General features: G+C 36.4%; 1 protein-coding gene across 1 annotated transcript; it reads left to right on the forward strand.

The window, feature by feature from the left end:
* Positions 1-5,899: 5,899 nt before the first annotated feature.
* Positions 5,900-9,382, forward strand: LOC140226407 (glucose-induced degradation protein 8 homolog). Its single transcript, XM_072306881.1, has 4 exons — positions 5,900-6,012; positions 6,556-6,752; positions 8,002-8,199; positions 8,780-9,382. Exons 1-4 carry the CDS (start codon positions 5,940-5,942, stop codon positions 8,951-8,953), a joined length of 642 nt encoding a protein of 213 aa, XP_072162982.1. The 5' UTR covers positions 5,900-5,939; the 3' UTR covers positions 8,954-9,382.
* Positions 9,383-21,529: the final 12,147 nt, after the last annotated feature.

The raw sequence follows: 21,529 nt of genomic DNA on the forward strand, positions 1-21,529 counted from the left end.
GATGGCAGTCTTGGTAAAACGTGTTCTAGGCCTAGATCTTTAAGAAGCTATAGAAGTGGAAATAACAGATAGTTAAATACTCTCATATTTCTAGGAAGAATGTTCATACTGAGGGTATATGTATGGTGATTAAAGTGATCGTCCGTGTTTTGGTTAAGACCTAATTTCACGTTTCTCACAAGTATTTTTTTTGGGGGGGGGGGGGCAGGTGATATAACGAGAAACCTCGAATGAAATATATACGAACTTGTAATTCCCAGAGGAATTCACCGTTTCTTTGATGAAAATTGGTTTTTGAATTGGCTAAGATATCCAACACAGAGTGATTTACGATCGTTAAGTTTGTTTTACTTTGTTTTTAGATGCCTTAGACATTCCAAACCGATTTTCAGCAAATAAACTTTGAATTCTTGTTAGAATGGTATGCTCTGTACTATTATATTTCATAAATATTGAGTTATGAAACATTGTCTGAGTGCATTTCCTCAAATTTTGTTATTTCTGTGTATTGTGTTATTGTTGCTGTCGTCGTTATGTTTTTTTGTGGCCGATTGTATATCTTTTTCCATTCAATTTTCCTGGCACACATGGCCCCATAGTGTCTGTGCCACAAATGTGATATGTTATATAGTTTATACGATTGCATCCTAAAATCCTAGTAAGTATTGTTCATAGTATCAACATCATTATATCAATTAGTAAAATGTACAATAGTATATAGAAGAATTTAAATGAATATGTCTATTTGGTGTAACAAATTGGTGCTGTTGTTGTTTTGTTCCAGTGTTCCACGTTTTACAAGCGTGGCTTTTTTTAGTGGAACACTGTTTTCCCATCATTGTGATTATTTACTATTTTTGTTGCCATGACAAGTGCATTGTTTCTTTTTTACGACACCATTCGTGTATAATATACTTTATATTGTATTGAAAAAAATCCTTTATCGGACGAGTGTAAGAGAAATGAAAAAAAAATTGTATCACTTTGGATTATGTCAACTTTTTCTTTTCTTTCTTTGTGATGATGGAAATAAATAAACTATTGAATTGAATTGAATTGAAAGTAGTTTCTTGGTATCTTGCAACAACAAAAAAAGGTAAAAATCTCCACCAATATATCCCTTTGCCACCATCCTCATGATAGCGCGTATATCTAAAATAGGCCTAGAAGACTTAGTGTCGATGCACATAATACTGGCATCAGTAAAAGACGCCAAAGTGAATCATTATTTTGGCATCCTTCTAAATCCTAATAGATAACTCCCCTTATTAACAATTTGAAGAGTTTTTTTTTTCACACACACAAAAAAAGGTTTACTAGCGCCATTAAAAACAAATCAGACCTAAGTCCATCATAACAAGAGAGTGAAATAAAATCTCCCCAGTGACTCCTCACTTGCAATAACAAAAATAATATTCTTGAAGTTTGATAACCAGTAAAAAATTAATATCCAATATTCTGTTTTATTCTTTTGTCCCTGTTAATTATTAGCAGCTTTAATCGAAAATATGATATCTCCATCTTCTTAACTTCTTCTTCTTTCTCCTTCAATTCACTGAATATTATTGTTGACTGTGTGTCAACTGTATTTAACGTCCATTCGAGTGTTATTTACATTATAATACAGGTTATATTCACAAATATTAATGAAGCACACGACGTACAGATAGCAATCGTATGAAGAAAGAAGACAATCAACCGTCAGTCGATTACGGAATGCTCCCACAGATGGCGCTGTAACAATTCCGAAGACAAGGTATATTCCGACTCCTCAATGCTGTCCAAATGTGCATGATGCGTGGGTTTCTCAAATGTAGTTAAAAAACGTAACAAAACAAAACAAACAAACAAACAAAAAACAACGATACATTCGCGGTACGAAAATTTCGCGAATTTGAGCCGACGACCTTTCTCGCGGCATGAAATTTTCGCGAATTGCCACAGGCGTCCAGTCCATACTGTAAACAAAAACTTTTCGCGTGCATTAATTTCGCGAATGTTGCCTCTCGCGAAATTCGCGAAATTAAAATGCACGCGAACATTCTTTGTTGGTATATTACCAGAAAAAGGAAAAGCGCAAATTAGTTAATCATGTTATAATTTTGATTGAGAAATCCCCCTTTTTTTCCAACGGAAAAATAACACACAGCAACCGGAACATTGATTGAAAGTTTCCTAGAACAATATATAGGCCCTAAGTCAGAAGAAGAAAAGTTAACAATAAAATATACAATTCTAATATATTATGGAAAAGTCGGAAAACTGGAGAAAGATTTGAGATTCTGTTTGGATTTGTTTTAGGGCCTATGATTGGACATCCATCAGGAAATTATCTTTTGACGTACTCAATATGAAGTAGGCCTATGTGTATAAAATTGTATGTCGGTAAACACTTATTTCAGTTATCCCTGATGTTTGTTGTTGTTATTGTTGTTGCCGCTGTGCTGCTGTTGTTTTGTTGTTGTTGTTGTTGTTGTTGTTGTTGTTGTTGTTGTTGTTGTTGTTGTTGTTGTTGTTGTTGTTGTTGTTGGAGAGGGATCTCGAGGGGTCGGGGTAGAGGGAGTGTAGGAGAGAATGAAGAACTGACGGGGTATTTTATTTAGCTAGTCTTTTTAAATAAATAAATTTCAACAGATAGATATTGATATTGATATTGATAAGGTATAAAGGTGAGTGTGAGTGAGTGTGAGTGAGTATAAAATGTGAGTGTAAAGATTCTGTTATTGATGTAGATAATATGATTTGTATAGTAATGAATGAATATTAGCATATTACCAAAAAGTGACGTGTGTCAGAAAAAAAAAAGTAGATAAATAATGCTGCAGGGCCCTATATGGACTTGATTGTGATTTATGTTCGGTGATAAATGTATCAGCGTGTAAGGATCATGAATTGATGTAAAGATACTGTATTGGCCTTACTAGGTGTCACAAAAAAACAAACAACAACAACAACCCACATTTCCCACTTTTGATCCTTAATAGTTCGAAAACTATACATCAGATATTGCACACTGTCATTGGTATGAGTAATAGCTTTTGATCCTTAATAGTTCGAAAACTGTACATCAGATATTACACACTGTCATTGGTATGAGTAATAGCTAAATAGTGTACAATGTAGTTGAAGGTGATTTGAATATATATACCTTGATTCAATTTTATCAAATCCATGATAAATTATAAAGTTAAGTTCCAGACTTTGGTCAAATTTGAACCCTATGCATGTACAAAATAGAACTTCACACAAGAACCAATGATGTGTATGTGAGTGTGTGCTTATGACCGTGAACTATATACATGAATACCACGAGTACCTCCTTTTCAGAGCTCTGCTGACTCGGCTTCTGGACTCTTGCTCCAAGGCACATCAATGCTTTATTAATAATTCATTATAAATAATGCCCTGGGCCCTGCTAGTCTGAATTCATGGTAAAGGGTGAAATGCACGCAAATGAAAAAAAAAAATGTGCTTGCATACAATACATTTCAGGATCAATAGAGACTGGCTGTGATAGTGGAATTTCTCATTTGTAAGAGGCCTAGAGCATTCCAATCCAGGCCATTGTTCAGGACCAAGTTGCCAGGGTGTTGAACACACGGACACATTCCCAAACACACACCAATACTTATTGACTCAATTCATGTGCAAAATTGAAATTTTGTGCAGACGGTTGAAAACAAAGCAAAATCTGAAACTTAACTTAAAAATAAATCGTGAATTTAATGAAACTGATTTATGCTATCATTTCTAAATTACCTCCAACAAAATTGTACACGATTCAGCTACGTATCTTGCTCATATCAATGTTAGTGTTATCTGCGATGATAGTTTTTTAACTATTAAGGATGAAAAGCGGAAAATGTTTTTTGTATCACCCAGTGTTGTTGTTTTTGTGTTGTTGTTTTTTTTTGCAGAAATTGTTTCCATTGATGAAGAATAAAGTAGTCCTTAATCAAAACAACAACAACAATAACAACAACAAAAACACTATTGTACACTATTCAGCTATCTTTCTCATATTATCAATGTTAGTGTTATCTGATGTAATCATATAGTTTTTGAACTACTAGTACACTATTAATGAAAATTGGGAAATGTTTTTGGTAACAACTAGTTTTTTTTTTTTTTTTTTGTTTTGCAGAATTTGTTTCCATTGATGAAAAATGAAATATTACATAATAAAACAAACAAAACAAAAACAACAAAAGCAGCAACAGTAGCAACAACAACAACAATAACATTTACTATAGAGTAGCTGCTACTAGTTATTACACTCTACTCCTCTCCGCACAATCGATTCTTCTCTGTGTACGCAGTGTGTGTACGTACTTTTTTTTTTCTTTTTTTTTTTTTCGTAAAAATATCTATCGATCACATACCGAGCGACTTTGTACCGTGCTCTGACGTCGGGATGTGACTGGCTGTTTTTGACTGGGCAGCGCGCGTCTACATCGTACAAAATTTCAAAGAAGTACGATTATTTAGCGTTATTAACCCGTAGGGTGATGGTAAGTCATAATTTGTCCACATTTCTAATGCTTTATGGCCAAGAAAACGAAGTTTAATGAAAGGCCGTTTGTTATAGCACAGTGTACATGTAAGGTAGTCCCACGTACTGAAATTTGTGTCTCTGAAGGAACCATTGGACTAGAATTTCTAGATAATCGTAGACACCAATGAGAAAATGAATGTCCTTGCTATCTTATTGTGTAAATTACTTTAGAGACTAATCCTAAGAACTCGAGAGAAACCACTCTCATTTTTCTAGTATAATGAAAGAGCACTTGACTTACTTCTTCTGTAAGCAGCCACGGTACACTGGTAGAGATCTACAGGTTTTATTTTGTCAAAATCTAAGTCGGTTTCTGTAAAATTTACCATTTTATTAGTAATGATGGTTAGGCATAACTTGATTGATAGCCATGGAAGTCAGATTGGGCAGCCGTCCACCAAATTGATGTCAATGATGACACGTTACCTGGTACTTTCAAATGAAGTTCACAACCATGAAAAATGATTGCCAAAGGGATATAAATTTACCTACCACTTTACCAGGTACTAAATATCTGGTCAATGAACATCATGGTTGCATGTAACTATACACAGCCCAGTCGCTGTAAATACATTGTAGCAAGACAGGGCTGTACCAATGGACCGACAAACATGAAGAGAGTTCAACGATCGCGGCTTGAATTTTGATACTTTAGTTCATTTTTTGTCACCTCAAACTCATCAAACGAACAAAATAATAATGAGACTTCATATCTATGCTATCACAATCGAGATTCACATTTAACTTACCAAAAATGATGATTTAATATGCAGCATGTGCAAACGGTACATCTGATAATCAGCAGTTCACTCGATCTGTCGACCGTGCGTGCTGCTACCATTATAGAGCGCACGCACGCAATAGATTGCTGCACTTCTAGCCACGCACTCGCACGCATAATTTGCTGAGTAGTCACTCGCCATATTTGAATTCTGCAACGATGAACCCCGATGGTCGGGGACTCCGCTGTTCTGCTGCGCTAGAAAGTGCTATTTTTTGTTCAATGGACTTTACGAATTGTGAAGGCTCTCTATGGACTTATGAACCTTCTGTAATACAAGCATGCACTTAACATGAGTAACGTATAAATGTTAATAAGTTTTGTAGTCGTGTTGTGGTTCCCCACTTTGAAGGTGCATGCCCCGTTGGTCAGACACTGTATTTGCACAGCGTACTAACAGCGTCTTGTCGGGCTAGATTGCATAGTATAAATTGTAACAATCCCTTTGGTCTAAAAGTATGTAGGCCTATTGTACCACACAGTGCTACAAACTACTAGTACTACAGTACAAGTAGAAATTTTCACTCAAATGACTTGACTTTGTTTCTTTGAAATCAGGCGAGCAGCAAAGGACAGTTAACAGAGATCTCGAGGGAAGCCTGGATGGAGCGGCTTCAGGGTCTCCACATCACCAGGGCTGACATGAACAAGCTGGTCATGAACTATCTAGTCACAGGTTTGTTTTAAAACTCTTTGGCCCTTAATCGCAAAGGTGGTTTAAATTCATGCTATGTAGTCCATGGCTTATGCTCCACCTCCTTTCCTTAACTGCCAATTCTTCTTCTCTGAGCTTCTTCCTTCTCCTCCACCATTCCTCCTGATTTCCAACTTTATTATCATCTTTTTCCTGAAGTATTAAATGGATTTGATATGTATCTATCTAGAGAATATACTGGGAAATTTACACTAAATGTTGAGCAACCAAGCTACTCTTACAAGAGAAAATGCACAGGTTATTCCTGTGAGGCAGTCACTTTATGCACATGGATGAAAAGATTTATTTTTTCCCAAAATATTTCAATAAATCTGTGAATGATTTTAGGTTTACATCTATAATTAAAAGAAATATTGACAAGCAAAGTGCTCGTGCGTAGGAAAAGTAATGAAATTAATAAAACATAGCATAGCAATGTACAATGTAAATGAACGACCAGGAACCAAAAACCTTCAAGATTTAGTCGTAAAATTGTCCATCCTCTGACTGTGTATGGTGATGTAGAGGGCTTCAAGGAAGCCGCAGAGAAATTCCAGTTTGAGTCCAGCACCAAGCCACCCACTGACCTCGACTCCCTGAACGAAAGAATCCAGATTAGAGAAGCCATTCAGGATGGCCGCATCGAGGATGCCATGTCCAAAGTCAACGACCTCCATCCAGAACTCCTCGACAACGACAGATACCTCTATTTTCATCTCCAGGTGAGGAAAAGATTCGAGAATAATTGGATTGATATGAATTATTTTTCAGTTATTCTTTGTAATCCTATTTCTCATGTTCTTATGTTCAGTATTCTTCGTTTGTTAATGAATTTATTCAATACTGGTAACTTATGTTTTGAGTTCTTTGTATAAAAGTACATGTATGCGTAAATTTTGTTTCTGTGATGATAAGTGTTGCAGCAATTTTGAAAACCTCGTGAGATTGTGACTGGTCAACACAGAGAGGTAATGCTTAAAGAAAATGTGAAGTGTGGTAATTGATTAGAAGTGTTATGAAAAAAGGATTGATGCATGATAAATTAACCTACTCTGAATTAAATCAGTTGCAATTTGCTGAATCTAAGCAAAAGTTTTGTGGATATGTAATGAAATCGTACACTTGGATATTATGGTGGGGTAAATGCAATAACCAAATGTAAACACTGAATTTTCTTTATTTTCAAATGCTGTAAATGTGATTGCTGTCTCCCTCACCGTTTCAGGGTAGGTTTATGGAAATAAAAGGGGAAAGTGGAATTAGTGATGGAATTTCAGCAATTTTCTATCAAGGTATCATCTGTATGCCGTAATTTACTGAATGAACAGACAATCTTCAAAGTCCTCGGTGCAATTTAGATACAACTTTAGACACTTTCCTCAAACAGCAACAGAGTCACGACTGCTCTGCCATTGATTTACCCTGTTTTCTTCTTTACCCCCCTTTTTTTCCTGTCTGACTTTTGTAAGGAGTATTTTAATGTTGAATATCAAAGTCAAAGGTAGTTAATATGTGCTGTATTTTTATTGTAATATGTACTCTCAAAATAATTTGTTTAAAAGTGAACTACAGTGTATCACATTTTATTCCTATTTTGGCTGTGATATATTCTTGTGTTTACTTCAAGGGTCTTTTCCCATCGAGTGTATTTTGTAATTGATGCCTGTCATTGGTCCATGAAAATGAATATGCTTGTCTTATCAGTCTACATAGTATGGTTGTAGATTATGAAGATCATTGTTACAGTGTTGAAATATTATGATCTGAAATGCTTTGAATAGAAGACATATAATTTTGTGATAGTGCAGCTGAAAGAAAAAAGAAGTTACATTTTTCTCTCTGTGCTGTGTGATGAAGTTAATGGAATAATGAATTTAATGAAATATGGAATAAATGTGGGGCATACAACAGCTGTTTTGATATTTTGCTGCCACACGGAAAATATCTCTGACTCTTTGTTGTTCCTCCCAGCAACAACATCTCATCGAGTTAATACGCAACAAGGACCTAGAGGGCGCCCTGACCTATGCACAGACCCACCTAGCGGAGCGGGGGGAAGAGAACAGCGAGGTGCTCCCCGAGCTGGAGAGGACGCTGGCACTCCTGGCCTTCGAGGACCCAGAGAGGTCGCCCTTCGCCGACTTACTCCATCCCTCGCAGAGACAAAAGGTTTGGAGCTCTACGCTCGTTAACTCACTCACTATGAGCGGTACCTATGGATTGTAAAGATGTTTGTGGTAGTTTGAGTTTCCAGTCCAGAGATCCTTAACAACAAATAACTACCTCCCCCCCCCCCCCCCACCAAAAACAAAACAAGTTCTTTAGCTGAAAAGTAAGTAAAAGATTATTATAAATATGAACACAACAAAAAGTCACTCCCCCAAGTCGAAAAGGCTGAACTTTTTAACCTGTTTAATAGAATGGTTTGATTTTGCTACAACACATATTTCCCATAGACCCTTGCCCGGGTGTACTCGGGACTCGTCCTCAACTGGTTAATGACAAGGTTGGAAGCAAAATAAGTTGGTAGGGGTGTTGTTATACTTCTTAACTAATTTGTCTGTGAAAATTTAGAATGATTTGTTGAGTCGCATGTAAGTGAGCACACATTAATGGCATAATCTGGTCTGTTTTCAAAAGTCTTAGGAATGTTTTTGACAGCAATCATTGCAATACAAAATGGTCTCTTTTCCAAAGTCATTGGAGCCATTTGATAAGTGATCATTTCAATCATTGTATCTGCTCCCAGGTGGCGAGTGAGTTGAATGCGGCCATCCTGGAGGCCGAGAATCGCGAGTCGACCCCTAAGCTGACCAGTCTCCTCAAACTCCTGCTCTGGTCTCAGGAGCAGCTGGACGCGAAGAAAGTCAAGTTTCCAAAGCTGAAGAACCTTGCGTCCGGGGAGTTTGAAGATCCGAAATGAAACCCCTGCCTGTCTGGCATTGGCCTTGTGTGAATTTGATCAGACAGGCCGGACTATGAACTTCGCCATTCATCCAGTATTTATTTTGTGATTTGCACCATGGGCAGGTTGATACAAATTTTGTTGTTCCCAAGACTGTTTGCAAGCAGATATTTTGTGTACTGTTTGCATCAAGAAAGGAAGATGGAATTGTTGCAGATCTCCAAAAACTTTGATCTACCACGGCTTGGCGGAAGGAGGAGCATTTATTGTGCAAGAGAGGTTCTTGTTTTGTCTGTTGTCATTTGTTTATTTGTTAATATTTCTGTCTTTTTGTTAATATATCTTTGTCATAATTTATGATCTGTCCATGAATGAATTTGCTGGGGGTATGTCCAGCAGGGCAGGAGATTGCGTATCTTGTAAACTTGGCAATAGCTTGACGGTTCCTTTAACCCTATTCTAACTGGGCTATTTGAGACCAAGTTTTTACTGAGGGGGGGGTCAATTTGACCCCCCCTTCAGATCTCGGCCGCCGATCGTGCGATCGCCGCGAAATTTTGCCTGAAGATAGAGCTGGATGTAAACTACAAGATAACATGGTCATACAATAGAAGAATATTGCCTTTCTATTTTTAATAAATTAATTATGCAAATTTGTGCATGAAATCATATTTTCACCTATAATTCCATTAAAAAGACTGGAGGATTGCTAAATTTTTGTGTCAGAATTCCTCAAGACACATCAAACAATTTTTTTGAAAAAAATTAGCACAATCGAAATCAATTTCTTTTGTTTTTTATTGTTTTGTTAATTTCTTATGTATTTTATTGTTTTTTCGACCTTTTGTTTTCTATTGTTTTTTTGCCAAAATTTGTTGCAGGCACTTTTTCAGGCTTATCTACACTAGAATTGGTTAATTTCAATGGTTAAAAGTTGAAATAATCTAATTTATAGCAATTTAACCAAAAAACACAATTTGCATTGGATTTGCACACGATATCATGAATTTGAGCTGTTTTTTGGTTGACATGCGTATGCAAAACATTACGTAACTTCAAAATGGTGTACCCGGACGTCGCAAATTTGGTCTCAAAATATGCGGGAGACTTCAATGAAAAAAGTCGTGAAACGACGCGGCAAAATCTTTGCGCGTTGCGAAATCGTGGCGCGAAACGTCGAGGGGGGGGGGGTCAAATTGACCCCCCCCCCCCCCCCCCCCCCCCCCAGTTAGAATAGGGTTAACATTCTTGACAAATGGTGCCACATGTGACTGGGGTCTTTTGAGCTTTATGCTACATTTACATCATGTTCATGGCAGCCATTGCAGCCCCATATATCAACTGCATGCGCCATGGGTTGATCGGATACTCTTTTTTTCCCTCTGTATTCTAGTCTTGTTTGTTCCAGTCCTCACTCTAGTAAATATGTAGCTATCATACATCATTCCCAATGTGTCTGGTCAGGCTAGACTGTACAATATTTACAGTTGCATCCCACTACAGACCGCTTCCATATGTTGTTATGGCCTATTATGTGCTGTCATGCTTTTTGCGCTCACTCAGTTTTATTACGACGTACAAGGTTTCTCAGTAGCACCGGGACTGCCGTGACAAATTTTTTGACAGTTTAAAAATCTGACACGGCATCCACAGCAATCGCAGCCTGCCATGTTTGACTATTCCATCTCACCACGTTGTCTCATGCCCATCCCGTTTTGTCCATGGTGGCTTGAAACGTGACTGCTGTGGCCGCCAGGAACATGGTGTAAACGTAGCATTGCAGGTTCTGAGAAAAAGTGTACTCTCTGGTAGTTCTCTTATGGGCAATTCCATGGGAATGTGGACATGGCACTAAAATTTCAAGTTTATTATATTGCAAAAGAATTACTCATTATGTATTACCCATATATTGAAGTTGAAGAAACTCAAAGAATTATATCAATCGGTCAAATATTTCCTGAGAAACAGCTACAAATGTTCAAGACAATTTTTCAGTCATCCAAATTGCTAAAATGCATGCTTAACTTGATATACATTTTTTTAAAAGAAAAATCCTGCTAGCACTTCAGTTAAATCATTTTAAAGAAGCAAATTGGTTCTACTTCAGTCTCCCATGAGAAAATTTCTATGCCACCTTCAAAAAATTTTTATCACCACCTGAAAGTTCAGCCCTTGAGCCATGTAACGCGAGTTACCGAAACAACAAATATTTTTCATTCTGAAGGAAGCAGTGGAGGTAATTTGTTGGGAATCATAATTTTCTAAATTCATCACACCCTGATACTGTACACAGGATGTTGACTTGAATAAACACTGTCATCACATTAAAAAATGTCAATGAAAAGTGTAACGCGAGTTACCATGTAACGCGAGTTACCGGTATGTAACGCGAGTTACCGACTATAAACAACGTAAGCAAATTTTAACACTTAATTGAGCTATATCATGGTGAAAACAATCAAATCTAGTGTTATACATACTATGCTGGACTGAAACAAAGGAGAGTAGCCTAATAAACTGTGATTGTATAATACTAGCATCAAGGCCACTGATCACATGCCACATTGAGGAGTCTAGCCAGGCTTACTGCATGACTATTGTGTACATAGTCTGTACATGTACATCCAGCAGTGAACGAGGTTAACCTAAAATTTATCTTCTGAAATTCCTGCATTAGTATTACAGAATTTTTATTACAGTAGACCTATAAAGCAGCAAGTGTTGGTTCTAATACTTATTCGGTGGTCTAGTGAAAATGACGCCTGTCCGGAGATCAGGAGGTTGTGGGTTCGAATCCGGCCTGCTCAAGTACCCATGTGTGCCCATGATTTTTTATCATGGCTACTAATAAAACACTGATCAATTCAGTTTTTATTATGTTGATGTAGGGCAATTTGTCAATTAGTTGCAATAATAACATCTCAACGAAAGAATTTCATGAATTTGAATAATTATGCAGTACCCGCTGCATGATATAAGGATTAGAACCAACACTTCTAGTCGGGCGGAAGTTCGGTGGTCTAGTTGCGAGATGATGCCCGTCCGGAGATCAGGAGGTCTTAGTTCGAATACTGCTCGAGTATGCACGCCCATGACTTTTTTAATCATGGCTACTACAAAAACACTGATCAATTGAGTGCTTATTTAAGTTGATGTAGGGTAATAAGCCAGTTCGTAATTACACTGTAGTTCATGTAAACATTGGTACTTGTAAATGACCTTTCTTTTCTCTCAGTTGGTTCGGCACTTCACTCTTTTTCAAAGTGGCATAATGCATAAAACTTGCCTGACATAACAATTTATGGAATTCATGTTCAAAAAAAGAATGAACTTTCATTTCGATCAGGGGATCAGAATACATGTACTCCCATCAGTTTATAATTTAGCAAGCATCCATTTCATTGTTTTGTATTGAATGCAGTAACAGCTTATTTCCTTTTATATTGCAAAATACCATTCTTGCTGTCAGGTGGATGTGCTGGCAAGCATCATTTAGATAAGGATCACATGAATAATCATCACATCACAGATGCTTATATCAGTGAATTTACAAACCAAAATGCCTGTTGAGACAAATGAACTTTTTCTGCTCATATGCGCAAAGTGGAATTACGAACTGGTCTATTTGTCAGTTAGTTGCAAAGAAATTAGAGTTTTCAAAAAGACAGGATTTTAATTTTTGAAAGATTGTAGGCTTTTTTGTAAACTTGTCAATAGGGTTTGATACTTTTATGTTTTGTTTTTAAAAGAATTTCAACATCTTTCATTTTTACACTCTGAAAATTATGTACTTATACACCTAAATCATCTGGGTATATATTGAAACATATTCAGGGTCTCTTTGAGGAGTGAAGCTCTTTTTAGTCTTAAAAACATTCTTCTCTATCAATTGGGTTGATTAGTAAAATATTTGTTTAACATTTATTCATTTTACTATGTACTAAGCATCTCTCAAAATATTCAACACAAGATTCAGTGCCATCAGAACAGTTGTATGTCATCAATTTGTGTCACCCTGTGTTAGTGGACATAATGTAACGCGAGTTACCGTAACGCGAGTTACCGATAAAAAGGCTCCCTACATTTTACCAGGTCATTGTTACTCAACTTTGATAGTGTTAATTCATGAGTCCTAACCCACTATCAATTCAAGGTAGGAAAACTTTTATCAGGATTGTCTAGTATGAGGAGACTTTCCAAAAAGAGGCCTTTATAGAATTGACCATGTCCTTTTTGTGTAACGCGAGTTACCAAAATTAAATGATTCAAGAATCCCAACATGTTTGTCCTTTATTTTTCTTTTTGGATTCATTTAGTTGGTGTATGTCTACTTAACCAATGATGAAAAAAGTAACTTGTGGATCCTTCCAATTACAAAGAAATTGGCACATTATCCCATAAATGTACCCATTATTTGTAACGCGAGTTACCGTGGAATTGCCCATATGGGTTGATTGGAGCTTGAGCTTTCTGCACAAGTTATGCAACAGAATTCTTCAGCAAAGGATGATTTCTTTGTACACTTTCATACTTGAAATGAAGATGACATTTGATATGTGTATAATGTTTAAAATTGTTATGCAAATTGTGTCCAGATAGATCAAAGACTAGAATTCATTTAGCCCTTCAGCCATTGCATCCCAAACTTCCCCCATCCCCAATTAGAAAAGAAAAAAAAAATAATTACATTATGCATAAGAAAACAAGCATTTTCTACCTCTTTTTGTAGGTGCTGTAGGAAATTATCCTTCCTTTATCCAATCATACTCTGGCAAATTCGCTGCCAAATTCACTGTAACATCATGAAATATTAAGTTCTTCAGAATCTTACTGTGTACAATTCTTTCATTGGAGAAAGAAAAAATGGAATTGGTTCATTCATTACATTTGCAAAAAAAAAATTATAACATTTTGCAATATACAGGCAACTCTTGTTCTAACAAAGTCCTGGCCCTGGGAACCAGCAATTTTCTTTCTTTATAATTAAACATCATTAGTGGAACAGAGTAAAGTATATAAAGACATACAGATGATAGTTTTGAGACCTGAAATTTTATTGATTGTATCATCAAATTTTGTTCTAAATGTGTTCGTTATGACAAGAGTGTACTGTAAGAATCTGAGAGAGAAAATATTTGAAATACTTTCCTTAAATGATTTGGAGTTCATCAGTGACAACTGTAGCAATTAAAAAGCTTTTCAAGATGTTCAATTGTAACAAACAATTATGGTAATTATGAGCAACAAAAGGCTGAAATTCATTGAAAATATTCTTTGCTGTACTGTGCACAATATGAGCGAGAAATGATAAAACTGTCATCATGAGATCTATGACCACACCAGAGAAACGTGTCTATTCTCTTGTGTAATGGGATTTGATGGTTTAACCGTTCAGGACATGCTGTTGTTATAACAAATGTTTCCCAAAGACACCCACCTACCTAAGTGATTCTTGTGACTAGACTTCAGAGGGTTAAAGTGTTATGTAATCACACTTCTACAACAATGTGAATTTTCTCTGAAGGATACGAGCGTTTTTTTACTCCCTTTATCTGAAAAAGAGGACATTTGGTAAAAATTTGTGTCAGGGTCGGTGCTGGGCCTGTTATACACATTTCCTTTTCTTTCTATCTAGTATGATGATAGTGAAAGATTGTTGTTCTGTTTGTAGAACTACAAAATAATTGTAATGAAGCCAACTTCAGAAAAGATGTGGACTTCTCCTCTTGAATGCCAACTGGTGGCACAGTGGAACTCCTTATGATGAGGTTGGACATAGAATACAGTGTAGCTGACATAAGTTTTATTTTGCAGGTTTCATTCCTGTTTTATATTCTTTCATTTCAGTCCTTGATATATGAAGATACCCGTCCTACTCATAGTACTGGAGATACATGTATTGCAGTGGACCCAAACAGGTCATTGTAGTGAGGTTCCCTTGTACCTTGTAGAATTTAACTCTTAATGTGCCACGTTCGCACACCCGACTCAGTCGACGGTGTGCCAACTTTGCATATTCTGTTCAAACGCACAAACCCCGCCCAAACCGATTGATTAATTGCCAAATGCCACTGTACAATGAAAGTGATTCTCGCGAATTCTTGCCTCTCACATGATATAGCTTACATTCTATGTGGTGATTGGCTATAGTAAGTGGTGTTTCCTCCTGGATTTGGGGGTATGTTCTAAGGTTTTGCCACTGTTTTGTGTGCAAAAGCAATGCCCTTACAATGATGTATTAAACTATTGGGCATTTTGAAGAAAAACAATCGTAGAGTTGTCATAAGATTAACATCAAAGCAAATGTTGGCATTTTCTTTACAACTTTGCTCACTGCATGTCCAGCTGAGAATTTGTATATAGAAGTTACATAGATTTGAAAAATAGAATGTTTTCTCAAAGCATGACTACGTCGCCGTTTCAGAAAAATGTGGCACTCAGGGGGTTTACACCATGGCTCATAAAGAGTTAAGTGAAGCACTAACTTCACATTGACTTCAGTGAATAGAGTAAAGTAGGATGAATTGAACTGGATGTTGCATTAAAATTAGATATAATGACGACTGTAATGAACTGCAATGTTTTGAATGTGTGTGTGTGTTTTTATGAAACTGATATTGGTTATCTTAACTACTAGCTGTAAAACAAATGTTCGCGTGCATTTTAATTTTCGCGAATTTTGCGAGCACCAAGGTTCGCGAAATTTAAATGCACACAAAAATTCTTGTCTTAATTATATGCATTGAACGCCAGTGGCACTTGGCAAAAATTTCATGCCACGAAAAAGGCAGTCGGCTCCAATTAGCAAAAATTTCATGCCGCGAATGTTTTACAATATGCAATTTATGGTTCTCTCTGTCAAGGGCCAATTAAATTGGCCCGTAGCCTTGATCACATGTCTGCATACAGCAAAATGCCCCAACATTTAGGCTTGGACTATGTGACAAAGATAGTGTTAGTTGCACATTGTAGGCTTGTAATATCACTGGCTTTAATACAAATCTTTTTCTTTCTTTTTTTTTCTTGGTTTTGTTTTGTTTCCTAGACAAAATATATAAAATAATGATTCTCATTGATGTGCGATAACAAAACGTTATGACATTCCTTTGTCTCTGTACCCTGATACAGAGAAAAAACTGATTACAGTGCACTCCCATTAAAACGAACATGGTTATAACGAAACTGTGGTTATAAATTTAGGTTGGAATATTATCCACTCTATGTATTTCTATTATTTGTTCGGTCAGACAATGTAACAAAATTTCGATATAACGAAAGAAAACTTCCGGTCCCGAGGACTTCGTTATAACAGGAGTCCACTGTATAGCAAGGTAATTTCTATGAATTTTAGATTCTTTTTAAAATAGGGTTCCACTGTACAAGTACATTGTATTTAGCACAGCCTTTACCTTTTCCTCCTAAGCTATCATTGCATTTGGGTGTTGTTGGGTTTTTTTGTTTTTTTTGGCTTCTTTATTTTACTGAAATATTTTGATGCAATGAAAACTTGTCACTTTAATTCTCACTTTGCAGAAAGAAAATGTGTACAAATTTGCTTCCAGATGGAAATTTGACAATGACTTAATGTCCTTGTGATTAATATTACCATTTCTGAAAGATTTGACAGTTTGGAAATTCCACATTCAGTGAACCTTCTTTTGTCTCTTTGATATTGTCCTGCTTACAATGTATGAAAGAAAACATGAATATGAAATGGTGTATCAATTTCACTTCACTGTACAATGAACTTCAATTAAATGCCAGGAAAGAAGAAACAACTACACAATGTACATCATTTTGTTTCATTCTTTTATTTTGAAATCTTTGCAGGTATATTTCCATGTCTCAAACGACATTATATTATTTCTCATTGTATAATAATAACACTTCTGTGAAGCTCGAGTTCTACATCCATCAAAGTCGTAAACACACACCAATTGTCAAATCTCGTAAGCGCATATTGTGTATAAACCTCGTTATAAATATTACCTATGTACCTCTCTCTGCCTAATATTTATACACAATAAATACATTCAGTCTTGAAACCTCATACATAAAAAAAACACAGAAAGAGCAAAACAGTATCTTATGTTAGCCAATGAGAAACCAGATAAGAAAACAAAAAAATAATCTTCCATTGTCCTAGGCATACTGCCAGACTTCTAGAAATTATTTCTACACACTTGTACAGTGGTACTATCAGCTCTACATAAATTTCAAAGAGTAACGATATATTACACAGTTTGTACAAGGTCAATAGTACACACTCATAGTTGCATTGGACATTATTTCATCGCATTCTCTGTCACCTACACCTCCTTTATAAAACTCTGATAACACCACTGGCCGCTTGTTCGTACAATCATGTAATTGACGTTCTGTAGAGTCAGTCAGTGGTATTAAAAGTGTTAAGCTGCAATTCTTATGAAGTGAGAAGAAGACGAAAAAATATTTGCACACAGTAATGCTGTGTAGGCCTACATACTGCTTACTTGCTGAAGTCATGTACAGTGGAAACTCAGTATAATGAGAGCCTTGAGACCAGGGCCCTGTTTCATACAGCTGTTCGTAAAGTTACGATCAACTTACGAGCGACTGGTGATCAGTTCTTGTGCTGAATTATTGAAATTCTGGTAAGTATAACACATCAGAGCTGATCACCAGTCGCTCGTAAGTTGTTCGTAACTTTACGAACAGCTTTATGAAACAGGGCCCAAGACAATTTGTTCTTTATATCAGATATTTTGTTATATCAGTAGTCAATGAACAGTACAAAGCAAAGGAAATAAAATTCAGCGGGACTGGAGAGGTTATATCAGGTACTTTGTTGTATCAAATCTCTTCATATCAAGTTTCCACTGTACTAGCCTTTAATCAAGGCTCCCTACGCCATTTTTGCCTGTGGGCACAGGCTTTCTTCAAGTCAGCTGGTCACCAACATGCAGCTGGTGGTCAGTAGCAGAACACAAAGACAGACGGATGTTTTAGGCAGGGCTGCACACTAACCCATTTTTTCCTACTGGTCCGATCTGTCTGTCGGACTTGTATGTGCCCAGTTTTTCCCTTTTTTTCTGGTCCATTTGTCAAAAAGTTACTGGTCCGACACTGGTCAGGGACCGTCGGACCAGTGCCAGTGGGCAGCATTTTCTAGGGGAGCATGATTAATGCACAAATCATCACATTGTTTTGATTCCCTTTGCAATTATGTGTAATGTACATTGTAGTAATTATCCAAAGATTAACAACAATAAAACAGCTCAACACAATTATTACATTGTATTTAAAGAACAATTTGTATAATGTAATGACATTTGAAATCGTGAAGCATTGCAACAAGGCTACATCTTTCAGGTATCAATGACAATCGTGTTACAACCACACTGGACGTCTTGCCTGAAATGGGCTAGTCTAAGTTCAAGACTTGTTTTCCCAAGTGATACAACCTTTCCACTAATGCTGCAAAACCCATATTTCACATGGACTACTTTAAGAATCTATCAGATTAATACGTCAAACAATGCACATGTAAAAGGTACAGTTATCTCAGGTCGAGGAAAATATTGAATTAAAAAAAAGAGAATAACTACAAATTTACTGAAATAGTATGATAAATAGCCACATGCTATTTCAAAATGCCATCATTAGTCATAACACAGGGAGCTAAATGAGTAAAAATGTAATACTCTACTTATTTTCCCTGAAAATTTCAGTGACAGTCAACTAGAAAAACAAAGAGTCCTTAATACCCAGTGATTGCACTGACCAAAAGCAGACACATGTACAGTCATTCTTTACTTTGTACATACAACTACTGCTTGTACATCTAGTACAAAAAAAAAAAAAAAGTAAGCTCATAAATAGTCAATTTTTCAGAAGAAAAGAGATTACTGTACTCACAGTGCTCTTATGTAGTGAGTGTGTATGAATCTTTGGAGTGCACGGAATATGCGCGATATTATTATCAAATCTTTAAATGCCTTTATTATAAGGAATACTAAAGAAAACTTCAACACTCGCCCCAAAACCAGCATCGACTATGGCAGTCACTGAAGACAATGAGATACTGTATCAATGATGATTTGAGGTAATTTCCAAGAATGAATTGCCCACTTTGTACAATATACTTCATAATCACTACAGCTGGTGAGACTGTATTAACAAGTGTAGCACAACCTTCATATCTCTTCTTGTGCTTAGGCAGTCAGCTTAACTTGCCACATACAATATGTATTTTATCAGCACTCTACAATCTATCCAAACTTGACCTGGTTGTGAAGTCAGTAAGCCCAACTCAGGCACAGCATAATGTGTATCAGTCCAATAGGAAAGCCATAGGGACAGAGCAGGGATTCATGGGGTTACTGTATTCAAATGCGGAAGTTTTCATTATCTTTTAAATTTTTTCGTATCTTGTGCTGCTTTTGGCTAGCACAAATTCTAAACCCTCCTCCCCAAATATCTTTGCAATTTTCTCTGCACATTTTTGAATGGGTCGACAATTGCACAACACATATTATTGAAGAGCCTGCCACTATGTTTCAGAGCCGCTCAGTGCGAAAAATAAATCGCACGAAAATATCAACAATGACAGTAGGTGATCATTAACAACCATTTGATTCATTAACAACCATTTGCCAGATATTCGCCCGAAGAATGCACTCCGGTGTTGATGTTAATCGGCGAACAAAGCATTTATATAAGGTAAATCACCTTTCTACAACTGTCTGTAGCATTTGCCCTAGCACCCTTTACTACATTTTTTTTTAAAATACACAAATTGACAATACACATTGTTTTCTACCGAACATGTGAGAAAAGACAAAAGTTTAAACATATTTTCATAACGTGCACAACTCTATCCAAATGATCCCAGACTTCCCCTTGGGATTGAGACTGAATTTGATAAAAGAAAACACATTTATACTACGCTGAAATAGACTTTAGTCTTTATATGTGACCCGCTACAACAAAAGGATCCTAAAGTCGCTGACGGGTGAGCTGAGAAAATTGAGTTTGAAGTCAGATCACCAAAATCTGTCAAAACGTTCGAATTTCTGTTTTGACATAATTTTGTAGTCTAACGTATCTTCTATCATCTGCCGAAATTTCGAAGCTAAACGATCAAAGGAAAGGCCTGAAAATAGCATTTTTCTGGGCCATGCTTGGCTCGCCCGTCAGCGACTTTAGGATCCTTTTGTTGTAGCGGGTCACATTTTCAGATTGCTAATCATGAGCTTGTGAATGAGCAAATCGATTTTCATCATGATGCAGACCCTTGATATAATAACCATACAAAGCTGTGAATGAAACGGGCTACAATATTACGAGAACATCATTAAAACTAAAATAAAACCATAAAACAAAATATCACTAGGCAATAAAAAAAGATTAGACGAGAGTATTGCACAATAATGATAAAACTTACTGACCTTTATTAGCCAACCCTTGAGATAGCTTGGCAGCAAAAAGTTTGGCGCTAAGTCCATAAGTTTACAAACTCTTCTCGATTGTCACAAGTTCCTCGAAGATAGTAAAGTACACATACTTTAATCATACACTCCTTTGTGCTCTTCTGCATGTAACACAATATTTAACTGCTACTGTGTACATGAGAAATAATTTGAGATTCATCTATGAAATGGGCTCGAGCGTATCTTCCAACACAAAGTAAAACAAAACGAAACAAAAAGCCCCCCACAACTTCACATATGATCCTATATATTTCACCATGATATAAATAAGAATATCAAAGAAAACAAAATCCATGTTCACAACAAGAATGTTGTGATGTTTGCCTGAAGTGTCAACACCAGCATACATTTGCACATGGAAAAATAAGCACTCATATAGAATAATCACACACACCTAGTATTGTGTTTGTAATTTTTATAAAACACAAACACACAGGGGTGGGGTAGGGTTACTTTTATCGTAACATACAATGTATACTTTTTTTGTTTCCAAGGGTGGGGCACTCTAGATGATATTTGGTATCTGTATAGTGTGCAACTAGCAGTGGGGGATCCAGGAGGGGGAGCACTGGGTACGTGCCCCTTATTTATTTTTTGTTGAAACAAAAGAAATAAAAAGAAACAAAATGGGGGGGGGGGAGGTGGCATGTGCACCCAAATTTAATTTTGTAAAAGTGCCCCCTCTTTACGGAATTCCTGGATCTGCCCGTGATTAGAAACAAACTTTCTTTATCACAAAGTAATTTTTCTTGCTAAAATGCTTTTAGCAATTCTTTGTACAATGTATTTCACCATTATTTCAATTCCTAATATGGCAAGGTGATTTAACTGGTCCCGCCGAGTCTCATTACAAATACCATCACATTATAAGGATTGTTATGGGAGTTTGTCCGAGTAATTCCACATAGAGCGGTACATCACATCTTCCCAAGTAAATCATTTCATTTATGATTAATTCCAGATTCTAGGATAAAAGGGAAAACCTTAAATTAAAAAGTTCAAACCAAAGACAATGTAAAAAAAAAAGCATACAAAGTAAAACAATGAAGAAAGAAAACCCAAATAAATGGTAAAGAGAACAAGTTTTCATAAATTTTGTTTTCCTAATTTTCTCCTCTTGTTT

Source organism: Diadema setosum, chromosome 3, assembly GCF_964275005.1.
Source record: "Diadema setosum chromosome 3, eeDiaSeto1, whole genome shotgun sequence".
In the NCBI taxonomy this organism is placed as follows: Eukaryota; Metazoa; Echinodermata; class Echinoidea; order Diadematoida; family Diadematidae; genus Diadema; species Diadema setosum.

Coding starts and splice junctions, on each gene's coding strand:
- LOC140226407 (XM_072306881.1), top strand. CDS start 5,940: ATGGAGCGGCTTCAGGGTCTCCACATCACCAGGGCTGACATGAACAAG. Junction 6,013..6,555: donor CATGAACTATCTAGTCACAG/GTTTGTTTTAAA, acceptor ATGGTGATGTAG/AGGGCTTCAAGGAAGCCGCA. Junction 8,200..8,779: donor ATCCCTCGCAGAGACAAAAG/GTTTGGAGCTCT, acceptor ATCTGCTCCCAG/GTGGCGAGTGAGTTGAATGC.